Here is a 17,382-nt window from a genome sequence, read left to right as displayed (position 1 = left end):
GTGAACATATATATTCCTATACACCATTGCCATTTCACACTTTAACCTAGCTAGCTCCCATGTTAGGGTTAATTTGTCTTTTTAAGGTATTTCTTTTTAACCTAGCTAGCTCCCATTTTAGGGTTTTGTCTCTTATACCTTTTTCTCTTCACTCCAAAAAGTGTTTCAATTGTGCCCTATCAAGTCCAAAACATAATTGATAGACATCATGGGCATGCTGCATATATATATCGTCAAAATACTTAATTTTAGTTTTTAATTATTTTTTTCCTTCATATAATTTAATTGTGTTGGAGATTTTGTATCTCTTTAATTTCTATAATTCTTCTGTAGCTCATGTGGAAACCACGTACGGTTGTCTCAACAGAGATGTTATAAGATTAATGTTGATAAAATTTCATCACCCATGCATGTCATGTCTCTTTTGGTGACAATGAAAGCCAGTTTGACAAGCATATATGTAGGGGATCTGCGCTGCCAAGATTCTTCTTGCTATCTAAAGGAATATAATTAGCAGATGTAAAACGTCTTCATTCTTGCATTAATACAAGATTATGAGACAATTAGGATCACCCCACTTGGTGGTGGAGAATAAATCATACCTTAATTTTCAAGCACATCAATCATGCACGAATATAATTCTTTTGAAATCTTTCAATTTTGTGAACCTAACAGAAAACAAAGTTGGATCTGTTTCTCAAAGTGCTCCAACATTATATATTGTCTATGCTACATTAATGTTTTGACGAGCTTAATGTCTCTCAATTGGCTTCCAATTGAAGTGATGCTCAAGATTAGAATGATACTATACATCCTTAAATTAGCTAGGTCCGTACCATTGGGTAAAGTTTTCTACCTCAATATATCATATATTAGTAAAGATACCCGGATTTCTGCTCCAGGGCTTAATTCCTATCAGCTAGTGGGAAAAGAACAATTTCTTCTTTGTCTTTTTGAAGATCTGAATGGTATATTTGTCCTGCACAGTGCACATGCGATGAATTAATGATCTTACCTTTGCTGAACGAGCCTAGCTAGTGTTTTGGTTTTTGGGATCAAGAGACCGAAAACAACCAAAACAAAACAAGTAACAGTATATAGTTAAGAGTGAAAATTCATACCATCTAGAGTGGTGGTTCAGTGACTCAAGAAATTTTTCAAAGTAGTTAGGTAAACATTAGGACATGGGTTCGAATCACGCAACAAAAATCTCCATGACTTGAGGGAGCGAGTGCGGTTTTTATTGTCTAAGCTTCTCATATGTGACTCCCAACGGATATACACTGGTATGGTCACACTCAAGTAGAATAACTACAATTAGTTTCTTTTGCTTACTCTTTTGTTTAAAAAAAAAAAGTAACAATTTGTGTTCGCGTTCGGATTGTGTTAAAGTATAGCTAAGTATAAGACTCCATTTAATTAAATGGGTAAGACGACTCAGACTCTTAACACTAAATTACTAATTTCATATTAAAGTCATATCAAATTTGTAAATTGTGTAAAAGAAAAAAAAATAAATAAAAAAAATCTAACTATAAATATATACTATATAGGCCCAACTTGGCGAGAAGACACCCTTCCCTTAGATCTGTACGCTGCTGAAGCTACTAATTGAACTGGAAGTCTGGAACGCGCCATGTCTTCATGGCAACTTCTAGCATGGGCCATTGCCTACAAAGCCCGACTAATTTAGAGGTCTTGGACCCTGTGTCTAGGTAGATCCGGTTTGGTTAAGCCGATACCATGAATATTGATGGTTCTTTTTTTTTTTCTTTTTTTTTTGCTCTGTTCAATGCTCGGATGAGGGATTTGAAAATAAAATTTCGGGAAATTCAAATACTGATTTAATTTCTTTGTTTGGGTTAATAAAAGAATGATTTTGAGATATGTGATACCCATATTGTAAATTTTGATCACACAAGGTTAACATTGCAAAACTCGTGACGTGTGAGATTTAAGTGAAGTTTTTCCTCTGTGTTTTTTTTTTTTTTAAAAAAAAAAGAATTGAATAAAAAGAATAAATAACATGGCATACTAAACAATATTACCTAAGAGACTTAATAATAATAATAATAATAATAATAATAATAATAAATACCTAAGAGATCCACTCCGAACATTAGGAGTTAAAACAAGTCAGAAAAAAAAAGACAAGACTCACTGATCTTTTAAGAGAAGTTAACTTTACGCCTTAAAATATTTATACTACCTTGACATTTTTATCTCTAAAGTTAAATTGTGACACTTTAATCTCTACAAATTATCAAACCATGACACTTTTCACTTATCGTCAAGTTTTTCCATTTGTTTGGACAAGCTTAAACGATATCCTAGCCTGTAACATTTTCGTGCTTCCAGAAACGTTTTGAAGACTTTATTTTTTTTCTTCTTCTTTTTATTTGTGCTCAGGGGCGGAGCTAGACAATTAAGATTGGGGGACAAGATGTAAAAATTTAGTTTTTGGAGGAATATTTCATAAAAATTCATAAATTTTAGGAGTAAAATTTTAAAATTTTTCAAGGACCTGAGTAGGTCCGCCCCTGTCTATGCTCCTAAGCTTGGCCTAGAACCATCAAACTTTTCAATTGTCACAAAGAAATCATAATATGCTAAACCCACTGCCACTGGACTGGACTTCGATATCTTGCAATATGGTCTCCGTCAGTCCAAGTATACTTCTTCCATTGATGAATTCTCAGAAATTCATCAGTCGCTGGTTTCTTCCATACGGTGAACAGCAACATATATAATTAATATTATATCACCTTTAATTTCCATCAATATTTTGAAAAAGGAAAATTGCTACATTAATTAAGGTTCTGATTTCTGAGAAATTTCCATGAAGAAGAGTCTTTTCTAATACAAATGCTAACATGTGCAACCAAGTACACTCTAGAATGCGGTGCATATGCACCCGACCACGATGTAGAAATAGGTGGAGATATTCAAATGCAATACTATTTTCGGTCGAAATGATGTTTCAAGGACATGCATTTAGAAAATTGTTGTGAGAATACAGCCAATTTTTGAAACTTCCATGTTAATTACTTTAACACCAAGCTAGGGTCCAAAAATCAGGACTCTACGTACCCACGGAATGTGAGGGGGGCGGTAGAACGCGGTTTTCAGCAGAATGATCGAAGTCATCAGGAAATTAATCCAAGCTAGCTAGCTACACTAAACGCCATTAATTAAATCTCCACACAAAAAAACAAAGAAAACTTATGGAAAGATCTATCACGATAGTGATCATCATGCATGACTTTGACAACAATATTGTCACCCCAATGCATGTTTGCCCATTTCTTGTCTTTCATCTTTCAATTTTTTTTTTTTTTTTTTTTTACTTCGGAAAGTTCATGATTTATTTTTTAGAATTTATCAATTTGGCCGGCCATTTGGGCCATTTGGGTGGTGGAACTGCTCTTAATGGTCATGGAGTGGCGGAGAATCACGCACAATGCCTTCTTTTTCATTCTTTCTATGTAAGGGTTTTTTTCTTTTTCTTTTTCTTTTTCTTTTTCTTTTTTTAAAAAAGAAAATTTATTTTTCTCTTATAGACATAGATAGACATTGCACCAAAGTCTTAAATACAATCAATAACTAAAATTTGCAGGTCTCACTTTTCTTTTCTTTTTTTTTTTCTTTTTTTTTTTTTTTTTTTCAATGGATAAATTTTTTCTATTATTTATGTTATAAGATATATATATATTTTTTTCTTTTTGTTTAAAATTATTTTAATTATTAAACATGAAAGAAAACAAATTATAGATTTGGGACCTTTCTTCCATTGGCTTTACACAAATCTCAATCTACAAATCTAAAAACATAAAAAATTTAGACAAAGAAGCACAAGTATGATGACACATAGACATGATTGACATACAGTAAAGACACATACACATGTATATATATATATATAACACAAACAAACATAAAGAGGGATGGTATCAATTATCGGTTACCAAAAAATCTGATTCAGATTGTTATGAACTTTTGGAAAGCATTCTTTGCACACATTTGAACCCTCGGTACATTTTTTTATTTGGTTCAATTGGGTTGACTTTTCTTTCTCAACAACCTTTTTTTTTTTAATGGGTAACACTAAATGAACTAAATTTTTTTTTGCTAACCATCCAATTAAGTTAAACACAGCCTAGTAATTACCCAAGGCACTACATCTTAGCACAAGTCTCTATTTTGAATTGTCTTTATCATTTTTTAGTTTAGCCCTTACAACAACGATTTTTTGGCTTTGCCACTGGGTTTGCCATCCTCAGGTTGGCTAAAGGGGACAGCTCGACCACCCCTTTTTTCCTCTCTTTTTTTTTTTTTTTTTTTTTTTTTTTTTAAATAATACGAATGTGACACATATGATACATGTGATACTCGATGATAGGTTTGATGTCGCGGGTTTTTTTTTTTTTTGTTTTTTTTTTTAATTTTTTTATAAGGCGTAAAAACAGAGTTGCATTAGTACCCATAAAGTTTAGGAAAAATACATTTCACCTCAGGGCATTTAGGGCTAAAATATCACCTGCAATAAAATTAAATGACGTAATTTCCATCCAAATTAACATACGGAAAATGTTAACGAATGGTACAAAGTGTTATAGTTTGATAATTTGTATGTTCAAGCGTTTCTTTTTAAACTTTGGATGTAAAAATGCCAAAATAGTGATATACGTACTTTACGGGTGTAAAGTATAATTTTCACTTGAAATTCTCTGTGATCCTGGCAACCACTTATCATGTTATGGGATGGAGAGAATCCTCCTAAATGATGAACTCTCATTCTAACCCAAAATATGATATATCAAGATGAACGTTACAACGACACCACTACTATGCTTCCCATTGAAAAAAAAAAAAAAAAAGAAAAAAAGAAAAAGAAAAAAAATGACGAGAGAAACTTATGGATTAATTGTTTTCATTGTTGCTGACGACTGAGAGTTGAAGTAAATTGTAATACGTAAGTGATCATAATATGAACGTGTGAGGTGCTTTCTAAAGTTTAAGGTCGTACGTTGTCTGCCACCTACTCTTCAACCCAATTAAGCTTAAGACCCTTAACCATTGGATACGTTATAAGGTTTAAAGTCTTTCTCTATTTTGTTTTCAATGACTATATGGCTATATAGGCTGAAACTTTAGCACCATTAGAAAATAAACTGAAAGTTCAAGTGTCATCTCTCTCCCGGCCCCTCCCAAGCCATGGCCATCTCTTTCATGGATAAACATATGTTGCCTCTCTTCTTCTTCTTCTTTTTCCTTCTACTTCCTCCCACCGCTTATTCAGTTTCTTTCCAAATAACCCGATTTGAACCCACTGACACCGACATACAATATCTGGGTGATGCTGTACCTTCTGTTGGAGCCATTGAAATGATCAACAAATATGGATATGTATGCCGAGTTGGTTGGGCCATCTATGCTAAGAGGGTGCCGCTTTGGGACTCTCATACGGGAAAGCTCACCAACTTTACTACACATTTCTCCTTCACTATCAACACCCAAGGCTTGCCCCATTACGCTAGTGGGCTGGCATTCTTCTTGGCTCCTGCTGGGTTTGAAATCCCGCCAAATTCATCTGGTGGATTTCTAGGCCTATTCAACACCACAACCATTGATTCACCTCGGAACCAAATTGTTCTAGTTGAGTTTGACTCATTCTCGAACCCTGAATGGGATCCTCCTGTTGAGCATGTAGGGATTAACACCAACTCAATTGCTTCCGCAATTTACACCCCATGGAATGCCAGCTTGCACAGCGGAGACACTATTGATGTATGGATCACCTACAATGCTTCTACCAAGAATTTGAGTGTTTCTTGGAAATACCAAAAAACCTCTAATACTTGGGAGAATACCAGTCTTTTTTATGAAATTGATCTCAGTGAAATTCTTTCTGAATGGGTCACGGTTGGATTTTCAGCTGCTACAAGTCACTCTGGAGAGCGAGTTCAGATTCAATCATGGGAATTCAGTTCAAGTTTAGACATTAAGGAAACAAATGGAAAGAATGAGAAAAAGAAGAGATTGGTGGTTGGTTTAACAGTTTCAGTTGGTGTTTTGATTGCAGGGGCAATTACAACGTTTGTAATATTGTGGACATGGAAGGGAAAGAAGAAGGAAGCAACAGAGACAGTGAAATTAACATCGATAAACGATGACCTCGAAAGAGGAGCAGGACCAAGAAGGTTTTCATATAACGAGCTTGCTTCAGCTACCTACAACTTCTCAAATGAGAGGAAGTTGGGTGAAGGAGGGTTCGGCGCAGTTTACAAGGGGTATTTAACTGATTTAGACATTCCGATCGCTGTGAAAAAAATCTCAAAAGGGTCTAAACAGGGAAAGAAAGAATATATCACCGAAGTGAAGATCATTAGCCGACTGAGGCATCGAAATCTTGTGCAACTCATAGGATGGTGTCATGACAGAGGTGAGTTCCTACTTGTCTACGTATTTATGCCAAATGGTAGCCTTGATGCTCACCTCTTTGGCAAGAGGAATCCTCTCCCTTGGGCTGTGAGATACAAGATATCTCTTGGGTTGGCCTCTGCATTGCTCTATCTTCATGAAGAGTGGGAGCAATGTGTGGTGCACCGGGATATCAAATCGAGCAATGTCATGCTAGACTCTACTTTCGGTGTCAAGCTTGGTGACTTTGGGTTAGCTCGGCTTATGGATCATGAGCTAGGTGCCCAAACAACTGGGTTGGCAGGAACTTTAGGATATATGGCTCCAGAATATATAAGCACAGGTAAGGCTAGTAAAGAGTCCGACGTGTATAGCTTTGGGGTGGTTGCATTAGAAATTAGTACTGGAAGAAGGCCAACTGATCATATGGAAAATGATTCTGACATAGGGTTGGTCCAGTGGGTGTGGAATCTTTATGGGAGAGGAGATATTCTTTTGGCAGTAGATGGGATGCTGCAAAATAATTTTGATGAAAAACAAGTCGAGTGCTTGATGATTGTTGGGCTTTGGTGTGCTCACCCTGATAGAAGTCTTAGGCCCTCCATTAGGCAAGCAATTCATGTTCTTAATTTTGATGCAACAACACCAAATCTTCCAACACAGATGCCTATTCCCATGTATCATGTACCTACACTGGCAGTCAATTCCGGTGAACCTTCCATAACTACAAGCCTTCAATATGGTCGTTAAACAAGTGAACTGATGCAAGAGAATTAGCAGCTGATTTGTAAGATACCATATTAATGGCATTGGAATATCCCGATAGAGAAGATTTGCACAACAATCATGCATACTATTTTAGGATTATTTTTGGAATAATATATTTTTGCTTTGTCTACAAATGTTTTGCTTTGTTTCCAAGTCTAAGGATTTTTTTTTTTTTTGGTATTTTTTTTTTCTTTTTCTTTAAGTATTTTGCTTAGATATCACTTAAAACTTAGCCTATATAAAGGTATTTAGTATGTGTTATTTTTCAATTTAGTTATGGAGTATCAATAAATTAAGCTTTAGTCTTTTAAAGTTATTCTCTGTTTTTTTTTTGGGCAATTAAGGTCTTTTTTTTTTTTTTTCCTAATCGTTATTTTCTCTCTTCTTGAGTTTCATTAATTTACATTATTCAATTCTTAATTTATGATACTGTCATATAGTGTTAGAACAATCCTAGTTATGTCTATCATGAGTTGGTAAATAAGCTTAGCGTCATTTTGGGATGATTTTTTTCGTCGGTTTTCATGGCTAGTGGTCATGATCGTGGTCAGCGTAGATAGATTCTGAATGAGAAAGTCACCTACCAAGAACGCAGTTTACAAGATGCGATGATTAAAGACTTGTAGAAGTAGGTTGCAAAGTTAAAAAAGAATATTTAACTAAAATAGAGAAAAAGATCGAGAATTTGATATTTATTTCATTTTCAAATTGGCTATCCAAATAACAAAAAAGTTGACTTTTCTCTTCAAATTTAATTTTTGTTTGAAGAGCACACTAGGAGTGCTCTAAAATAGGGAAATATAATTTTTTTTTTATTTTGTTGCTAAAATTGAGATTATATTAGTTGAAAGTTTTTTTTTTTTTTTTTGACATGTCTGCACAAGAGGGGGGAGGGAGATTCAAACTAGTGACCTCCGCCTCATTAGGCGTGGTTCTAGCCGATTGAACTACCTCTTGGGGACAAATTAGTTGAAAGTTGAGTACCTTTTTTGAACACCTTACAAAGTGTTGGCTGAAGTTGGCCGTTGAAGTTGAAACCCTAATACAATTACTTATTAATTTACTTTGGTGATCGCCCACGCATTTATTCCGTTATCAGATGCTAATGTTAAAGGAATAGAGGGGTATTGGAAGTCATATCATATTTTTTTATTTTTAAAGAAAAATAAGTAATTTAGAATTCAATAAATATAAATAAAGAAAATGTATACTGGCAATGTTAAATCATCACTAATTGTAAAAGTTTAAGTTTCTTTTAATAAGTGAGATCCAATATTTAAAATAAGGAAAAATTATATTTTACCCCCCAAATTTTGGAGTGATTTGCAATTCGACCTCCAAAGTTTCAATTTTGGCAATCCATCTTCCCAAAGTTTCAATTTTTTGCAATTTAACCATTTGTATCCAAAATTTTCCATATTGCCCCTAATTTTTTAATTTTTAATTTTTTATAAAAAATTAAAAAAAAAAATTCGGGTGGCTACGGCCACACCTTTGGCCATCTGACCATTTTTGCACCCCCAAATTTGTTTGTTTTTTGTTTTGTTTTTTTTTTTTTTTTTTTTATATATATATATAAAATAAAAATTAGTGGCAATATGAGAATTTTGGAATAATATTAGTCGAATTGCAAAAATTTAGAACTTTGAGAGGGTGAATTGCCAAAATTAAAATTTTGGAGGTCGAATTGCATATCGCTCCAAACTTTTTGGGGGTAAAATGTAATTTTTCCTTAAAATAAACTAAAAGAGACCCACTTCCAAGATTTGGCTAATTGATCTTTTAAAACATTTTCAGAAATTTCCTGCGATCCTTATCAAGCATATGTGTTATGTACTCTGGGAATTAAGGAGAGAAGCCTCCTAAATGATGAACTCCCATTCTAACCCGGCCGAGATATGATGTGAAATTTTACATACTTACAAGCACTATACTACGCTTCCCTTTTTCTTTTTCTTTTGGAAGAATGAAATTTTATATATAGAAAGAAACACAAGAAGAAAACACTCCAGAAACAAGCTATCTGCAAACACCTGATACAACCAGCTTCCCATTGAATAAAAGAAGAATTAAACGTATGCATTGATTCATTGTCGCTGACAAATGAGAGTAGAGGAAATCAAGTTGTAATACGTACGTAATTCATCCAAAAAAAAAAAAAAACAGGTTGTAATACGTAAGTCATAAGTATAAGGTTGTCTGCCTGCACGGTGCCACCTACTCTTGAACCCAAGATTAACGGGTTATATATATATTATCAATTATCATTCACCCAGCTAAGCTTAAGACTTAAACCATTGGGTTAGAATATTTAAAGTTATCACTTTAATTTTTTTGTTTTATATTTCATTTCAGGGTGTTGACGCTATTGTGCCGGCGAGGGATCTGCACAAAAGTCTTTCTTTCTCTTTGTTTTCAATGACTATTTGACTATATAGCTAGCTAGCTGGTGCCATTGATTTCCACGCGATTGCGATCCCTTCCAACTTGCCCTTACTGATCTCTCTCTCTCCTCCCCCTCCCAAGCCGTGGCCATCTCTGTCATGGACATACCTATATTGCCTCTCTTCCTCTTCCTTCTACTTCTTCCCACAGCTTATTCAATTTCTTTCCAAATAACTCGCTATGATCCCACTGCCACCGACATACTATATTATGGAGATGCAGTTCCTTCTGTTGGAGCCATTGAAATGAATAAAGTTAATTATATAAACCGAGTTGGTTGGGCCGTCTATGCTACGAGGGTGCCTCTATGGGACTCTCATACGAGAAGACTTGCTGACTTTACTACACATTACTCCTTCACTATTGACACTCAAGGTGCTTCCTCTTATGGCCATGGGCTAGCATTCTTCTTGGCTCCTGTTGGGTTTGAAATCCCGCCGAATTCAGCCGGTGGATTTCTAGGCCTATTCAACACCACAACCAGTGATTCTCCTCAGAACCAAATTCTTCTTGTTGAGTTCGACTCATTCTCGAACCCTGAATGGGATCCTTCATTTGAGCATGTGGGGATTAACAACAACTCAGTTTCTTCTGCGGTTTACACTCCTTGGAATGCCAGCTTGCACAGTGGAGACACAGCTGATGTATGGATCACCTACAATGGTTCTACCAAGAATTTGACTGTCTCTTGGAAGTATCAAAGGACCTCAAATGTTCGGGAGAATACCAGTCTTTTTTATGAAATTGATCTCATGGAAATTCTTCCTGAGTGGGTCACAGTTGGATTCTCAGCTGCTACAGGTATGTATGTAGAGCGACATACAATTCAATCATGGGAATTCAGTTCAAGTTTGGACATTAAGGAAACAAATGGAAAGAATGTGAAAAAGAAGAGATTGGTGGTTGGTCTAACAGTTTCAGTTGGTGTTCTGATAGCAGGGGCAATTATAACGTTTGTAGTATTGTGGACATGGAAGGGAAAGAAGAAGGAAAAAGCAGAGACAGTGAACTTAACATCGATAAATGACGACCTAGAAAGAGGAGCGGGGCCAAGAAGATTCTCCTATGACGAGCTTGCTTCAGCTACATACAACTTCTCAAATGAGAGGAAGTTGGGTGAAGGAGGGTTCGGCGCCGTTTACAAAGGGCATTTTACTGATTTAGACATGCCAATCGCTGTGAAGAAAATCTCAAGGGGATCTAAACAGGGGAAGAAAGAATATATCACCGAGGTGAAAATCATTAGTCGGTTGAGGCACCGAAATCTTGTGCAACTCATAGGATGGTGTCATGACAAAGGTGAGTTCTTACTTGTCTATGAGTATATGCCAAATGGTAGCCTTGATACTCACCTCTTTGGCAAGAGGAATCCTCTCCATTGGGCAGTGAGATACAAGATATCTCTTGGGTTGGGCTCTGCATTACTCTATCTTCATGAAGAGTGGGAGCAATGTGTGGTTCACCGGGATATCAAATCGAGCAATGTCATGCTAGACTCTAGTTTCGGTGTAAAGCTTGGTGACTTTGGGTTAGCTCGGCTTATGGATCATGAGCTAGGTCCACAAACAACCGGGTTGGTTGGAACTTTAGGATACATGGCTCCAGAATACTTAAGTACGGGTAGGGCTAGTAAAGAGTCAGATGTGTATAGCTTTGGGGTGGTTGTCTTAGAAATTGCTACTGGAAGAAGGTCAGGTTATCCTATGGAAGAGGATTCTGATGCAGGGTTGGTCCAATGGGTTTGGAATCTTTATGGGAGAGGAGATCTTCTTTTGGCCGTGGATGGGAAGTTACAAAATGATTTTGACGAAAAACAAGTCGAGTGCTTAATGATTGTTGGACTTTGGTGTGCTCATCCTGATCGAAGTCTCAGGCCTTCCATTAGGCAAGCAATTCACGTTCTTAATTTTGATGCAACAATACCAAATCTTCCAACACAGATGCCTGTTCCTTTGTATCATATACCCACCCCATCAGTCAGTTCCGGTGAACCTTTGATAACTACAAGCCTTGAAGATGGTCGTTAAAGAAGTAAATCATTTAGGTTTTGTAAGATTTGTGTGTTCGTTCGTATCATATTCCTACACCATCATTATAGTATGAACGCAACCTTGTTGATAAGATTTGTGCGCTAGCTAGTTTATTTCTTGTTTTTGTGAGTTTTCTTATCTTGTTATTTGTATTTAATTTCTTAATGAGATTTGACGTCCTAGCTTTAATTAATTATTGACAAACCCTATTTTATGCATTCAACCCTATTTTATGCATTCAGGTTACATTAGAATACCGACTCATGCAGTACAACAAATAAAGACTCAGTTTGTCTGCTAAGAAAATTGAAGAAAATTTTGAAAAAAACGAAGACATGTAATCGAGTAACATAGAGCTGATGTTTATCCGATTTCTCAGAAATAAAGGAACTTTATCTTAACAAAGTCAGTCGGGTTATTAGGTTCAAACGAGTCGAAATTTCGAGTTCCTTGAGCCAATAAAATAAATTTTCATGAAATTCCATGATTTTCTTTTCTTTTCCTATGTTTTCTCAGCAACCAATTTTCAGCCAAGGCCCAATGGGCTTAATAACTGAGCCCGGCTGGGATAGTTTTCAGCCAGCTGGGCATAAGCCCGTGATCTGCAATTCAAACTTAGGCATAAAGGAAGAAGGATTTTTAAAATATTCAAGGTAATTTTATGATTATTTTTAATAAATTAATTTAGATTTGATCATATCATAATTCATTTGGAAGTCAATGCCTTTCTGTGTTTAGGTCACTTGGTTTGCCAAGCACTGTGGTGCTGATTCATGTGTTTTTTAACCTGGCCCTCTTTCTCTCTCTCCTTGTCTCTTGGGTTCCTTCTCATGTGTTGTTATAACATACTGATCTCAAATGATAGGATAGAATAATTTTTTCTATTTGAATTATTATTAGTATTGGGACAATAAATGTAAGAAATTTTTTATAAGGCTCACATGCTCGAACTATCATAGCAAATTGTTGGAGATTCAGATCCTACATAGTGATTGAAAAACTCCTAACAAAAATTAGGATCCTGAAATTACATGACATATATTACTTCAATTTAAAAATTCTCAAATTTTTTTTTCATCTTAATTTCATAATGATTTTTACTATTCCTCATCATGTATATTCTTTTTGATTTATTTACTGGGTTATATATAGGCTATTAAAAATAGTTTAACAATAGTCTAAATAGTTTGAAAGAAAACAAATTGTTAGGTGGTCTTAGACGTTTCTCAATCCCAAAAGTTAGCTCAAAAGGTGAGGTTTTCTTCACACTTATAAACTGACCAACAACTCCTTCTACAATCAACGTGGGATAATTCCAACACAAAACAAGTGCATTGGAGTTTAGCATCGACCATATGAACAAAATCACATTGATATTAGGGACTAGAGATTCAGAGAATATGATGTATTTGAGTTTCAATCAATACCTAGAAATTAAGCATTTGAATATATTTATTGAAAGCACATGAACCATGCAGATTTCTTATGCCGGTTTTAAGATCCATATCAAGTTATGGATCTTAAACCTATTTTTCATTGTTGCTGACGGATGAGAGTTAATCAAGTTGTAATGACTAAGTCATAATATGATTCAGCATGATGCACGTCCTTTCTATTATTTAAGGTTGTCTGCCACCTACTGGCTACTACTCTTGAACCCAAGACTTCCGGGTCATAACATATCATTCACCCAATAAATTAAGCTTTACTTAACCATCATGTTATAATATTTAAACTTATCATGATAAGTTTAAATATATTTCATTTCAGCGTGCTGACGCTATTGTGCCGGCGAGGGATCTGCATAAAAGTCTTTCTGTACGTGATTCAAACTTTAGCATATCATCAGGATATAAACTGAAAGTTCAGATGTCATTTCCACGCAATTATTCTCTATCTCTCCTCCCCCTCCCAAGCCGTACGTGGCCATCTCTTTGATGGACAAACCTACGTTGCTTCTCTTCTTTTTCTTCCTTCTACTTCCTCCCACAGCTTATTCAGTTTCTTTCCAAATAACTCGCTTTGACCCCACTTCCACCGATATACTATATTATGGAGATGCAATTCCTACTGTTGGAGCCATTGAAATGATCAACAAAATTAACTATGTATGCCGAGTTGGTTGGGCCATCTCCGCTAATAGGGTGCCGCTCTGGGACCCTGATACGAGAAAGCTCACTGACTTTACCACACATTACTCCTTCACTATCAGCACCCTAGGCAATCCCGTTTATGGGCATGGGCTAGCATTCTTCTTGGCTCCTGTTGGGTTCGAAATCCCGCCTAATTCAGCTGGTGGATTTCTAGGCCTATTCAACACCACAACCAGTGATTCTCCTCGGAACCAAATTGTTCTTGTTGAGTTCGACTCATACGTGAACCCTGAATGGGATCCTTCATTTCAGCATGTGGGGATTAACACCAACTCAATTGCTTCAGCCGTTTACACCCTTTGGAATGCCAGCTTGCACAGTGGAGACACTGCTGATGTATGGATCTCCTACAATGCTTCTACCAAGAATTTGAGTCTCTTGGAAGTACCGAACGACCTCTAATACTTGGGAGAATACCAGTCTTTTTTAAGAAAGTGATCTCAGGAATATTCTTCCTGAGTGGGTCACAGTTGGGTTTTCAGCTGGTACAAGTCAATATGGAGAGCGAAATACAATTCAATCAAGGGAATTCAGTTCAAGTTTAGACATTAAGGAAACAAATGGAAAGAATGCGAAAAAGAAGAGATTAGTGGTTGGTTCAACAATTTCGGGTGGTGTTTTGATAGCAGGGGCAATTATAACGTTTGTAATATTGTGGACATGGAAGGGAAAGAAGAAGGTAACCGAAGATACAGTGAACTTAACATCGATAAACGACGACCTAGAAAGAGAAGCGGGACCAAGAAGGTTCTCGTATAACGAGCTTGCTTCAGCTACATACAACTTCTCAAATGAGAGGAAGTTGGGTGAAGGAGGATTCGGCGCCGTTTACAAGGGGTATTTAATTGATTTAGACATACTAATCGCTGTGTAGAAAATTTCAAACTAAACAAGGGAAGAAAGAATATATCACTGAAGTGAAGATTATTAGTCGGTTAAGGCATCGAAATCTTGTGCAACTCATACGATGGTGTCATGATAGAGGTGAGTTCCTACTTGTCTACGAGTAGGAACTCAGGTTATCCTATGAAAGAGGATTCTGATGTAGGTTTGGTCCAATGGGTCGTTTGGAATCTTTATGGGAGAGGAGATCTTCTTTTGGCCGTGGATAGGAAGATGAAAAATGATCTTGACGAAAAACAAGTAGAGTGCTTGATGATTGTTGAACTTTGGTGTGTTCACCCTGATCAAAGTCTCAGGCCCTCTATTAGGCAAGCAATTCATGTGCTTAATTTTGATGCAACAACACCAAATCTTCCAACACGTATGCCTGCTCCCATTTATCCTGTACCTATAGCAGCAGTTAGTTCCAGTGAACCTTCCATAACTACAAGCCTTCAAGAGGGTCGTTAATCAAGTGAATCATCCTTGTTTGTAAGACTATACATATGAAGATCATCAGCGACTGTGTGCTTAATCTGTTGAGTGTCATTGAGAGTTCGTATTGTGTGTGAAGGTCCTTTTTATTAAGCATTTGCGTGCTAGTTTTTTTTTCTTCTTATTTTTGTGAGCTTTCTTATCTTGATGTGTGAAATACACAAGTTTGTGTAGAAGTGTTTTATTCTACAATAATAACTTCTTGTTTATTTATTTTGTCGTCCCTACTCCATGCGTAAATTGATCCTATAAAATATATTATTGTTCTGCAAGCTTTTTTATGGGAGTCAGAAGTTGAATATATGAAACATAATGTGGACTTATTTATGAACTTTTCCGTTTATTTTTGTGTTTAATTACATGTCAGGAAATCATGCGAAGTTTAGCTTTAATGTTGCAATTTAGTGCTTCTCGCGGAAGTCGCGTTCAATATATATATATAATTGTGTATATGACATTTGCTTTTGTACCATGTTACATCGTTACTTAAAAATTAAGTTAATAAAAAATAATGAATTTAATCATTTAATTAATCATTACTTAACATTAACATGTACAAACAACATTTTTTTATTTTTTATTTTTTCTAAATGCCCCCCCCCCCCCCCCTGCGTAGTTTAGGAGGTAGCAATGGAAAATGGAGATTTTCCTACGTTTCCCTTGTTTACCAGCACACTGATGAGATCTACGTTATTTGGGGCAGGACTAATTTATGTATTGTTCATTGTTTGAAATACTTATGGTTGTTTGTATGAAACAGTCAAATTGCTTTAATATTTTCATACATTTTGTTATTGCCTTGGCCATTCATTGTTACTACTATTACTAAGCTTATATAGTATGGGATGATGCATTATATATGCTAAAAATTCAGGTTAATTTGGCATAATGCATGCAAATATCTGAACTAGTCTGCTTGGTTTTTGATTTAAAACCAAAAAACAAATCTGGATTCTTTTGTGTGACAATGACTCTTTAGGGCTTCACGTCTGGCTTAGCACTTTTTAGCTAAATTTAAACTAAAAAATTACAATTTTCTATTTTATGCAGGTCATTCTTAACAGTATTTTGCTATCGGACTAGTCCAAATGGAGAATAGTCTTGGATACTGAGTTGAATGAGAATGCCTATTTTAGCAACTATGCACGATAGTGCACTTACCTTGACTCATGGAATCCATAACTCTTGATGACGAAATCTGCGGTGGAAAAACTTGAGAGAAAAAAACGGATGATTCTTTTATAGAGAGAGAATTCTGTAAGCATGAATAAGAGATGAGATCTCTTAGGCATATATATATATATATATATATATACCCATTTAATTAGACTTTATGTATAATATTATTTTTATCCCAATTAGTCCAAGTGTATCTTTGTCAAATTTGGTCCACATATGACCTAATTAAATATGAGAAATGCTACTCAACAGTTTTAAGTGTCAATTTCCTAGCATGCATTAATCTCTTTGTGTGTGTGTGTGTGTTTTTTTTTTTTTTTTTTTTTTTAAGGGTAAAAATGCATTTTACCCCCTAAAGTATCCACACATTTGTGTTTTGGTACCCAATATTTAAAAATCGACGAAAGACCCCCACAATGTATTTGACATTGACAAAAAATATCATCCATCCATAAAATCCGTTTATTTGGATGGAAATCAAGTCACATGCGTGGCACGTGACCTTTTTCAACCAAAACTTTGGAAAATGCCATTGGAGGGTAAAGTGTAAATATAAATGACTTAGGGAGATAAAAGTGTAAATATAAACATAAACATTAAACATTAAAAAAAAGAAGAAAAAAAAATGAGGGGTTGCCAAGCCATTTGGGGGTGGCTCCCCCTCCCCCCTCTCAATTTGGCCAAGGGGTGGCTCGGCTACCCCCATTATGCCGGTATGGGACACCGAACCACCCATGTGTCCCATGGAGGTGGTCGAAACCACCCCAAATTAATAGGTTTGAGGGTAGTTGAGCCACCCTCATTCGGCGGGTCTAGGGATGGTTTGGCCAAAGTGGATAGCTCGGCCATCCTCCATTCTTTTGTTAATTTTTAAGCATTGGACGCCAAAACATAAATGTGTGAATACTTCAAAGGGTAAAATATATTTTTTTATTGTTTTTAAAAAATCAAATCAATATAAAAGTGCCACGTAAACAAAAATACTAATAGATAAACACTTGAAAATGCTG

General features: G+C 35.8%; 1 protein-coding gene and 2 pseudogenes across 1 annotated transcript; all 3 read left to right on the top strand.

The window, feature by feature from the left end:
• The first annotated feature begins 5,214 nt into the window (after positions 1-5,214).
• LOC132168469 (L-type lectin-domain containing receptor kinase IX.1 pseudogene) lies at positions 5,215-7,170 on the top strand (annotated as a pseudogene).
• A 2,552-nt stretch (positions 7,171-9,722) lies between these two features.
• On the top strand, positions 9,723-11,660 carry LOC132172487 (L-type lectin-domain containing receptor kinase IX.1-like). The gene has a single exon (XM_059583998.2). It carries the CDS (start codon positions 9,732-9,734, stop codon positions 11,658-11,660), a length of 1,929 nt encoding a protein of 642 aa, XP_059439981.2. The 5' UTR covers positions 9,723-9,731.
• Positions 11,661-13,600: 1,940 nt separating this feature from the next.
• Positions 13,601-14,826, top strand: LOC132168468 (L-type lectin-domain containing receptor kinase IX.1 pseudogene; annotated as a pseudogene).
• Positions 14,827-17,382: the final 2,556 nt, after the last annotated feature.

The sequence above is a fragment of the Corylus avellana genome, chromosome 1 (genome assembly GCF_965113065.1).
Source record: "Corylus avellana chromosome 1, dhCorAvel1.hap1.2, whole genome shotgun sequence".
NCBI classification, from domain to species: Eukaryota; Viridiplantae; Streptophyta; class Magnoliopsida; order Fagales; family Betulaceae; genus Corylus; species Corylus avellana.
The sequence above is the reverse complement of the archived record's forward strand: the minus strand, read 5'-3'. Positions and strand labels throughout refer to the sequence as shown.

What these genes read in the sequence shown, in the direction of transcription:
- LOC132172487 (XM_059583998.2), top strand. Translation starts at nt 9,732, where the DNA reads ATGGACATACCTATATTGCCTCTCTTCCTCTTCCTTCTACTTCTTCCC.